This window comes from Stegodyphus dumicola, chromosome 9, assembly GCF_044657685.1.
Source record: "Stegodyphus dumicola isolate Sdum_Otavi_A_Nest chromosome 9, ASM4465768v1".
Lineage (NCBI taxonomy): Eukaryota > Metazoa > Arthropoda > Arachnida > Araneae > Eresidae > Stegodyphus > Stegodyphus dumicola.
The window spans coordinates 154,142,119-154,154,156 of NC_140776.1; the positions used below are offsets into that span (position 1 = coordinate 154,142,119).

The 12,038-nt window shown below is 34.2% G+C and overlaps 1 protein-coding gene across 1 annotated transcript; it reads left to right on the forward strand.

Moving 5' to 3' along the window:
- The first annotated feature begins 273 nt into the window (after nt 1-273).
- Nucleotides 274-11,678, forward strand: LOC118181729 (uncharacterized). Its single transcript, XM_035350923.2, has 3 exons — nt 274-319; nt 6,712-6,848; nt 11,233-11,678. The coding sequence occupies exons 2-3, from the start codon at nt 6,727-6,729 to the stop codon at nt 11,567-11,569; spliced, it is 459 nt and encodes a 152-aa protein (XP_035206814.1). The 5' UTR covers nt 274-319; nt 6,712-6,726; the 3' UTR covers nt 11,570-11,678.
- Nucleotides 11,679-12,038: the final 360 nt, after the last annotated feature.

Below are 12,038 nucleotides of genomic sequence, written 5' to 3' on the forward strand. Positions count from 1 at the left end.
TCTTACTGCAACCTCTTTCTTGGGTAATTAATTATTCTTATAATAGCCCCCCTCCTTAGTTTTCAAACGATAGAACAAGTAAAAAAAGGGGGAATATCCTATGATATACTGTATACTTCTCTGAATTTAAAATTTCTAAATTTAGCTGTGGATGTTGGCATCGTTTACCTAATTTGTACTTAAACATTTATCATGTGATATACGTGCAGTTCATGTCATTCTCTCGAGATTGCGTTTTAAGAGCAAACTCTTATTTTAAATCAGTTTGAAAAAACGATACTCATATTTTGGCATATTAATTATTTATCAAAATCCTGAAGTAAGCATTTTTATCCTTTTGTTCTTTAATCCCAAACAGCAAAATGCATATTATTATATAAATATATCATGAAAATATATGCAGTTATTTGAATGTTTCATTTAAATTTTTTAATATTAAATAAAATGTTTGGTTACGAAATATGTTCCGCAATTTGTGTAAATCTGGGTGTTATCTAAAAATTTGTAAAGTTGCAATCTTGAAGCAGCGAAACAATGCATAAATGCTTGAAATGCTACAATGTAAGTTATTGTGAACTTGAGGTTTCCTCAACAGATGTTAAAAATAATATTTATATTTCAAAACCGAACCGTTATTTCTATAAGTTTTTATTAGTATTTGATTGCTTAAACTATATAAGTTGGAACAAATTAAATACTTTGCAGAAACGAAATTTTAACAATCTTACGTATAGCTTTTTTTTTAAGTGTGTAGTACCTTTTAAATGTTTGTAGTATCACTTAATATTTTATTAGGATACAATGCAGCAAAATCTAAGCCATAAGACTTAATATTTAAGCGCGCTTAATTTGCTATTTACGAGAAACATTTATCCAGTTAAGTATTTTTATACCATTTTCTACAGTAAATTGTTGACAATATTTCCTTACTCGAATAATTTGATCTCCAGGTGATAATTCGTGGGTGTTTTTTAAATAAATAAAACCTTCTGCGAAACATTTCCAAGCAAATTCCTTTTCAGAAGTATTTAATAAATGTCAAAATTTCTAAAATGTAATTTTAAGGAGAATCTTGATTGCTGTAGAGATGTTTTAATAGAACATTCCAGTTTAATCTTTAAATAGCATTAAAGGAAACTGTTTTCCATAATGAATTAAAATAAAAATATTTTGGCTTTGTCACGTTTTATATGCCTTTTGCATTTGAAATGAGCATTTTTATATGTGTTTTAACTCTTCAATTAGCTTTAATTTTTGAATTATTCATAACGATGATACTTTTCATTCGAGTTTAATTTTAGAAATCTGAACGCTGGCTACGTTTTCTTTAAGCATTATAATTTCATGCATTTATTATATTCTACTTCAAATTATAGTAATATATAATATACTAAGTGATGCATATAAATTTGGGTACTTTTCCATTATACACCTGCCATTCATTTTGGCGAATTTTTTAATGTAAACTCCTTCTAGTTAGAAGAATAATTTGCAGACACATGTACGTACACAACGATAGTACAGATGGCGCTGCCATTAGACATAGGAGTTGCTTCTTTTTTACAAGTTCAAAAAGATACGAAACGGATAAATATCTAATTTTTGACAGATGGTTTTCAAGAATAATATTTTCTGAAATATTTAACTTGGAAAGGCTAAGTAAGGCAAGAAAAATAATTTGAAAAGAGAAAACAGAAACGTATTAACTCTTCGCTAACCTGTATCCTCAAAATACCGAGCCACTTGAAATACTTTTCCCCTTTCACAGCAAGTTCCTCCCCTCCCCGCACATTAACGCAGAAAATGTGTGAAGATTTTGAATGACATCCTTTGTACATTCTAACAAAGATTCCATTATCCTTTGACCCCGTTATTTATAAAACTATTCTGAAGGTCAGACCAACAAGCCTTTCTGGCTTTGTTTTGATCACGACTGAGATTTTGTTTATTTTCGTTATTTTTATAGGAAGGAATAAATTGATTAAAAATAAATATAATCCTTAAATTTTTAAACTGCACTTTTATTGCTGTTTAAAGCTTAAAAGCACGTTGTACCACAAAAAAATCAACAACGAAATGTCACAGCAACCATAAAGATAAGAAACCTCTTAGGACAAGCTGTCTGCAGTAAACTGATACAATGCATTTGGGGAAACTGAACCTGCTACTGCATATCTCAGGAAGAGGGAAGAAAACAAGATTACAATCTCGGCTGTTTTCGGACGGTTCTGGTTGTTTCAATGTAGGGCCGTGTGGGGCGGCTTTGTTGTGAAAGAGATCATTTCTGAGGCTATATTATGTAGATTCGGTACTTTTCCATTTCGCCGGCGCAAATCTCTCCAAGCAGACTTTATTGGCGACAACACATAGCATACACATATAACATGTTAACAAATGTTGGTTCTAAGAATCTTTTATTTTGAGGGCATAAACATTTCAATATCGTTTAAATTTTATAAAAAGCCAATAAATTTGTAAAAAGTCATTAATTTAAGAATTTATTATGCTTTCATGGTACAACATCCTGATTCACGTGACCCCAAGTGATCTCATCTCACGTAAACTACGTTACAAAATTCTAATTCTCTCAGTGATTATCTACATTTATTTATGTTAAATCTTAGTTTGGAATACAAGTTTAAATGCAAGAATTATTTCAATTCGTACGAATAGCTTACTCAGAAATTATATAAAACCGCAGAGCTTTACTTCGCTAGTGCATTCTTATTAGATTTGATGAATTTAACCCTCGACTTTGTTTTTTCTATATTTTTGCCTTCGGGTGAGCGGTGTGATTGCACCCTAATCGACGTAATTAGCTCGAATGGCCTTAGGCCATAAAATTGAACTCTCTAGTAAAAATTCTATGTAATTGTATGCTAGTAGTGAAAGAAAAATTAGTTTTATAAGAAATGGCTGCGACTTGTTTTGAAATGAGGCGTAAAAGGTTACCAGCGAGGATATTCCGTTTGGCATCAGTTGTACCATTATTGACGACTTTATCGCCTGCGCCGGCAAAACGGAAAAGTACCAATCTCGGCAGTTTTCGGGCGGTTCCGGTTGTTTAAATGTAGGGCCGTGTGGGGCGGCTTTGTTGTGAAAGAGATCATTTCTGAAGCTATATTATGTAGATTCATTTACACTTTAATTTACCCAATAGAGAGCAATTAAAATGCAAAATTTCTTTTTTTTTCCAGTTAGAACTAGCTAGAAAGTTGGCTAGCTACTTTGTTTAGAGGCATGAAGTTTCCAAAAGTCTCTCTGAAGTTAATTGATAAATTACCTCATTTTACAAAAAAATAACTGTCTTCTTAAAAACTTACATCTCAACACAAAGCAGGAAACTCTGAGATAAAATAGAACCGTAAACGAAGTTTCATTTGAATTTCTTATACATACTGTAATACTTCTTTGTCGATATGAAGCAACTCCAATGATGGAACACAGCAATAACGTTTATTTAACACTCAAAAATGGCGACATACAAACAAGAAGAGAAAACATATTCTAACATTTAAAAATAAATTACATTTTTCGTGCGAGAGTCGCACGTGTCACTCGAGTCTGGTTTCAAATATTGCCATACACAAATACCTTAATGTTCATCTATTTAAATTGTTTAAACTACAAAATTTTAATATTATTTAAAGCTGTTACAACCTCTCCCCCAACGGAGAGACTTTTTCCCAAGGGAAAAGTTCTGTAAAATTCGACAGTTTAATAAGCTCGGCTTGCTCATTTGCTTAAAGAGGAAAAGGTAACTTCTCTGATAAGTTTCCAAACTTCAGGCCGAAATTTTTCAGTTTAAACAAATAATTTTACACATTTAAATAGGAAAAAAATGGACAGTGAAATTAGTCTTCCCTTTTTTTTTTTTTTTTTTTTTTTTTTTTGGCGGTGCCTAGATCGCAGGCGGTGCATGTTGGATCAGTTCCTCGGCTATAATTCACAACAAAGCCTTTCCTCAGTTCATTTGTGCCTTTCGGATAATATTCAATTTTCTTTTGTTTTCGACAATTGTTTTCTTCGTATATTAGTAGCAGCTTTGATATTAAATCGAAAGCCGAAAGATGATGATAACGTTGCATTGCAAAATGATTCTCAGTATTAATTTCTTTATCGTTTTTCAAATTTTCGTGAAAATCTTCCACGTTTAATTCCGGTGATTTAACTTCTTCAAAGATATCTTTGGATGCTTTATTTTCTTCCTTCATCGGTCCAAGATCTTCTCTTCAGCTATTTTTCTTTTCCTTTGAGCTCTACTAGAGACGGCATTAAAATGGTATCACTAAGTTTACGTTCAAGTGATAAACTAATAAAATAAGACAGTTCAGTGTTAACAGGAAGTAATAACCTAATGTCACTAACATTATGTTCAGTAATGAACTAATAAAATAAGACAATTCAATATCAACAGGAAGTTACGTTCAGTGATGAACTAATAAAATAAGGCAATTCAATATCAACAGGAAGTTACATTCAGTGATGAACTAATAAAATAAGGCAATTTAATACCAACAGGAAGTAATGCTCTGGTTTCACTAATAATACGTTCAGTGATGAACTAATAAAACAAGACAATTCAATATCAACAGGAAGTTACGTTCAGTGATGAACTAATAAAATAAGGCAATTTAATATCAACAGGAAGTAATGATCTGGTTTCACTAATATTACGTTCAGTGATGAACTAATAAAATAAGACAATTCAATATCAACAGGAAGTAATAACCTGGTATCACTAATATTCTGTTCAGTGATGAACTATTAAAATAAAAATACGCACGATTATTCGATCTCGGTCGGTGCCTCCAAAATAATTAAGACTGTAATACTTCTTTGTCGATATGAAGCAACTCCAATGATGGAACACAGCAATAACGTTTATTTAACACTCAAAAATGGCGACATACAAACAAGAAGAGAAAACATATTCTAACATTTAAAAATAAATTACATTTTTCGTGTGAGAGTCGCACGTGGCACTCGAGTCTGGTTTCAAATATTGCCATACACAAATACCTTAATGTTCATCTATTTAAATTGTTTAAACTACAAAATTTTAATATTATTTAAAGCTGTTACAATACGTTACGGTCAGTTACAATCATACTAATGCTTTCAAAATATTATAGAATAATTAATAGGGTACTTCCTTGTTAGAAGAGTCACCATTCTTATTTGCCAAAGTTGGTAAACTTTATTAGCCCACTCTGTAAATGTACATTTCAAGTGCTGCCGAATGCTTATACGATGACAACTTCAACAAGAAAATGTTAGTAAGGGTAATAAGGCTGGCTGTCAGCTGGGACTTCAATGCAGAATATCATACCATTTGATCGAAATGATTCGTAACACTGCTTTTAGGAATTTTGAGAAAACTCTCTGGAAATTCTAAGAATAACTAGTACAGCTCTGTGACAATATTATAAACCACTCTGAGAATACTGTAAATGCTCAAGAGCACCACATCTAGCAAAGGCGGTCATTTTACCGCAAACTGCCTATAAATATACATTTATCTATGTAAATTTTGACTGCTTTTAAATTTAGGTTTATTTATGTGAATTTAGAATGCGTGTAAATTGAGATAATTGTAGGGCTTTAAGTCGCCATTGAAGTACAATTTTTGATTAATTCATCGATTACGCGGTTGCAGTTTAGATAAGGGTGCCTCTTTTCTTTGACGCCAAATATAGATGCTGTGTACACATACACATATTCGCACATACATACATACCCACATGCATGGATTCATACATTTCTGAATCCGGTCCCGATAACAGAAGATGGCTGAAATTTGCTACTGATAACGCTAGCTATGAATTGATAAATATTTGATATTTACGATGAATTAAAATTCGTAACTAATGTACTTTTACCTGTTTCGTAACGAGAATATGGAAATCATAAATTTGTACGACCTACTGAAAAAAAAACAGTATACAACCACTATATATTTCCTATAAAACAAGACATTACTTTCGGAAACATCAAAGAGAGCTATATTTTGCCTATCGCTTTTCCTAGAAATATGTCATTTGCTAAATCCCGAAAAGGAGAGCAGCATATAACATTCTTAATTCTGTTTACGAATATGCATCACCTTTGGGTATCGAATAGTATCTGATACATGTGTGCAGAAAATATTAAAGATACTCAAGTCAAAGCATTGCTTAAGGCTATGATATTCGATGAAATGTTCGAGAAACGTGGGATTTCTCTTCTGCGTGTTTGGTCGACGGAACAGCTGTTTGACATTCAGATGTCGTTCAAGTTATAATGCACAGGCAGAAGTTTGGAAATTCATAGATCGCAAAGTGAATGCTAATATTCTAAATATGGTGTTTCAAAAGTGATGATCGTAGTTGTATCTTTTAAAATGTTAACGGTTACGCTTTTCCTTCCAAATGCAAAGCTTCTTTAAATAACATTTTTCATTCTAATGCTTGTGTGTGATTGACATTTAAACCCGAATATAAGACACATCTTAATATGCAAATAACAACAAACTTTTAAATGCGTTTAATAAGGAAGAAACTTGTCCGTGAGACAATTCGAATATTTAAACTAGATGCGTTAAATATTAACTAAAATGTCATTAAATAATTACCATATTATGCTATTAAGCTTAGCAATTACTTTAAATGAAATATTTTTTCAGATATTCAATAATGAACACTCGTTTGAAATATGAACATCTTTCTTTAGAATTTTAGCCGAAATATGCCTGGTTTTGTGCCGGATCACAATCTTTGGAAGGAGATTTCACCGAAACTTGAGAGATATCGTCACAAACATCGAGAAATAATGAAAGATTATCAACCGGAACAAGAGCAGTTTATTAGGTTTTTCTAATTTCCATTCCTTTAAAATACCTTTTTGGTTTTTACGCATTACAACTTTTTATTTCTAAAATGTTCGTAAGAGCTGTTTGGCTCCATGTGAAGGGTGATTACATCCATGTTGTCACGAATGGGTTTTATCCATTAATTTACGAACCAAATAACTGTCTAATTTAATTTTTTTCTTAAGACGAAAGTCCGAAGTTATGCCCTGAAAAACTGGGATTTTTTGCTTTCTATTTTCGTAAGCGCTTTAATTTCGCAGTCTAATCTGATGCTTCCTTCACTGTCTCGTTCGCGGAAGAATTTAATGAATCAAACAACGTTATACACGATGGCATCTCTCCTCTTAGAAAAATTGCCCTAGTATGGTTTAGCGTAATCTAAAAAACCGTATAGTTACAAGTAGCCATTAGATTTCGATCATCGGATTTGCAACTGTAAAGGAGTGAGCTCCGACGGGTGAATTGTTCATTTTACAGTTAATCAGCGAGAACAAATTAAAGTTATGAATATATAATCTTAAGTAGTAAGTGAGAAATTATAAAATATGGAGGCATTAACAAATTCCAAGAGGAATAAAATTTAATATAAAATCGTAGAAATAATCACGAATGTGGACAATAAGAATTTAAATGGAGCCGTTTCGAAATTACCGCATATTATTGAATAGAATATAAAGGGGTACAAAAAATGTGGAAGTTTGATAAACAGTACTTAATGTGCATGACTATTTGAACAACCCATGCCAGTAAAAACTCACAGTTGTTTAATTTGCTTCTTCTTAGGATTTATAAAGCACCTTGTAGCAATATGTTTTTACTGCAAATTTTGAATATATTTGCCAACGTGTTTCCTGAAATCCTTTCTCTATGTACTGAAGCACGTACACTTATAAATACTGTACTTAACTGCATACAGAATTATTTAAGTTGCATACAGTAAGTTTCTATTGTGAAAAGAGAATTTTCGTACTGTTTCCACTGTATTCTTTTGCAGAATACCATTATATTCTATACTCTATACTACTATATATATCTACTATATTCTATATTCCTTACTTTTGTATTGTTTCTACTATATTCTGTTGGATTACTTATATTTGTTTCTGATTGTTACTTAATTGCAAAAATGCAAAACCTAATGAATCCAAATGAAAAAAATAGGCACTACAAGAACAGAACTGTAGGAATAAATATGATGAAATACACTAGTGGACAATCGTTAAGGACAGACTACAAACGGCTACATAGTGTGTAAAAAAGAAAGTTTGATTGAATGCCAAGTGAAATCAAATAATGTCAGAATTGTTAAATCGCTTAAGTTCACGCCGGGAAATAATGTTATGAATCTTACTTCACGGCACCAATGTTATATCTTAAATTCATATAAAATGTTAAATATGAAACTACTTGCCGTAAAAGGCAGTAATCGTATAGTGAAACGTGTACAGCATTTTTGCGTTGTGAAAAAAATGCATTCCGGGACCGCGCCGTGAGAGGATCGAAAACATAAAACATATACAAGATATAAAGGAAAAGTTCATATTAAATATATAAAGAAAACATACTGTAAGAGGTTCCAGATTAAATATCAGTTTATTCAATTACAACACAATAAGAAAAATCTTAACCTCATTTGAGAGTCTGTTCATTTAAATTCATAAAAAAACTTAAGGTTTGTCTGGTGATTTAAAAGAAAGGAAAGGGAAACAATTTAAGGCCTGAGAGTTAAATTTTAGATTTGACGTTGTTTTTTTCTGCTAAGGACGTTTTTGAAAAGCTTGCCTAAAGTTCAAACACACCAAAAAAAATAAAACTTATCTTGAAGGGACATCTTGAAGCGGAGGACTCTTATCTTATCCCGCGTTGATGTCGGCCGGGCTCATCTTGACACTGGTTCTAAAAATGTAGACCCACTTCACTACTGTAGAACAGAAACAGGAGCACTGCTGCCCAGGACGGCTATCCGCTTGGTCCTGAAAGTCCTATGTCAACACGCAGGTAACTCGTTCAAATTTCGCCGGTCAGAAACGTTGTTGCTAGGAAATTACGGCTCGCCTGTTCTTACTCATCCCAAGAGCAAGCTTCACGGGTAACGTCCCAAGTAAGTTCCAGAGTAACATCCACAAGTCCAGCCAACCAGTAAGTGCGCGAGTCGAAAAGTAAGTGTGTAAGAGAGTCTCGCCTCTTAACCAAAACGCGGCCGGGGAGCATATTTGCCGCTCCCCGCCGGAAAACACCTCTCGGAGTCACTTACATTTTGTCCAGCAAGCCCAAAAATCAGCGAGTCAGTCCGAGAGTCAGCCAAAAGTAAGTGTGTATCCAACTCAAATTTCCTTCTTGTCCTTCACCAAACGGGCTCCCACTATGGCTTCACTTATCGCCCCCTTAATTATGGCAAAATCTTCGTTTTCAACTCCAGAATGCGGAAATAAGGGTGATCGCGCATGCGCGCCCTTCTTCACTTAGCCAACAACCGGACCCTCAATCGCCAAAACCTGAATGACTTACATTGAAAGACAACCTTTGACCATTCCGTCACGTACTTTCCTCTCTTAAGGTCAACTAACAATGAAAATTCTTTCTCGAACATTCTAAAGCGCGCGAAATCATGACTTGGCGAAAATTGCCTCCCTTTCCCTGCTTCTTTCACAATGAATAAAAGTTTGTACAAGATTTACAAATAGATGAAAATAAATAATACTCTTTTAAACTAAATAATATTCCCAGAAGCATCTGTCTTTCCCCAAAAATTAAAGCCTTAAATTAAATAATTCAGAATCAAAATAAAATTTAAATTTCCATAAATCATAAAATCATTCACATAGTTTTTAAAACGCTATCAGATAATTTCTCTACATAACAGAATAACTAAGACATAACAATAAAGATAATTTATTGTACTCTGAAATTCAAAAGGCTTTGAAAACTGTTCAGGCGATAAAATTGTGATTTTATGCTGAATACGTTAAGAGTGGAAAAAAGTGCCGTTACCTTCGCAGGCATTCTGGTGTAAGATGTCAGGGCGGAATGCAGCCACCTTGGAAGGCAATGAAAGATTCCACACGTCGTTTCATTTTTTTCACAACATTATTCAGCAGCTCTTTGGGTAATTTATTCTATTACTCTGTGAGTACACGGATGAGGGTGTCCTAGTTTGTTGGAGATCATTGTCGACCAGCAAAGCTCCTCCCCAAAGCATCCCAAACATTTTCAATAGGTTTAAGATTTGGAAAACGGGCTGATTAATCAAGACGTTGAATATCCTCGCTCTTTAGACACTCCTGGATATTGAACGTTCGATGACATGTTGGATTGTCTTCCATGAAAGCAGCGTTATCACCTACAGCATCAAGGAACATGCGAACATGAGGTAACAGAACATCATTAATGTACTGTTGGCGAATCACAGTCCCAGCTGGAAGCATATAGAGCGATGTACGGCCGCTAATCCTGATCCCACCCCATACGATGACACTACATATAGGATAACGGTGCCTTTCCTGTATATTTGTATGACTATATGCATTATCACTTTCACGCCGCATCAGTTGTCGTATATAATCAGATGACAGGCGAACCTACTTTCACCTGAAAAGAGTACACAAGCCCAGTGTCTCCTGTCCGTTTGCGATGCTGACGACACCATTGCAGACGAGCGGAAAGATGACGTCTAGACAATGGAATATATACAGCAAAACTGCGGCGGATAGTTATCCTTGATGCACACGTCTGGCTACAGTGTTTTGGGAAATTCGATTGCCAGGAGCAATAAGTAACTGATCTGCTATCTGAGTAACTGTGCTGCTCCTTTTTGTCGATAGCACTATGTACCTATCTTTGCAGGCGTACTGCGAACATCACCTCCCCCGTGACGTTGGCTGTATATTCCATTGGTTTGAAAAGATTTCCAAAACTTGAAACAGCACTGTGGCTGACGTCGAATTCCCTAGGAATATCTATTATTTTTTACTCTTCTTCAATCTTTCAAATAACACGACTATGCGTAAAATCATCGAAGAGATCTGGAAGATATACCGAAAATTGCATGTTCATCAATTCATTCTTTCTCGTAAATTTTGCTTTTGAACGCGAAAGGTCAATACTCTTGAAATCCTTATCTCTATCAGCGCTATCACGGGAGGAACAACTTCGACAATCCAAAATTTGCATACGCAAAAGACTTCTTACCGAATCCCGCACTAATTTCCACATTTTCCTGCCTTCCTTTTTGTGGTTGCTACCGTTGCTACTCTCATTCGTCCTTAGCTATTGTCCACCAGTGAACTAGAGATGTAAAGATTAATTTATAAGCAATTTATGTACCATTTACAAAAATTCATGTACGGATAAAATTTTTATGCTTAAATTTTCTACAATTTTAGGATGCCAAGGAAAGGCGACGCCAAAAACTTAAAAACAAAAGGCAGAGAACAGGATTGTAAACCGGATAAAAAAGGTGAAAAAGTAGAAAAATTTGCAACTCAGCAAGGGTATCAAAAGCCAGGATATTGCCGCTTGTGTGAACTAGAATCCCAAAATGAACGTCAAAGATGTCAAGACTGCTGTTGTGCCATAACGTACCACTGCTTCAGGTGTTGTGCTTGTGGTATTGAATCTATGAGTCCACGGGAGCTATTCTTTGAGCTGGCACCTAGAATTGTTAAATATGAAGGGTCAGAAGAAAAGACCTGGAAGAATCCTCAAAGGATATATACTTAGAGATAGATATGATGCATATCACACGGCTCTAATTTTAAATAAGCAACGTTTGGCAAAATTTGTCATTGAAATTATAAAATAATATTTAACTCAATAAATTATGCAATTATCATTATAGCTAATTGTTTTGTATTTCCACTCCTTTGCCACAACAGCGGGCACTATTTTGTCTTTTTTCGACATTGACCTCTCCTAAGGCTGTAAGTGGTGGATTATTGAGGCACTTAACAGATGGTCACCGTTACCTCCTCTGAAGGGACGGACAGTTTTAACAATGCCTTCTGCAGGATTCAAACTCGGGCCCTTCGGTATTACAGTCGGCCACCATCTGGGTAGCTACCTATCAATATTACATCAGTAATATATCGCAATGATTTAGTGCTAGAAATGCAAAACTGGTTTTAAATACTCTTCAGTTTCAGTGTCATTAACTTCAACATTTCAACAAAATAATTTCCCATTGGTGGAC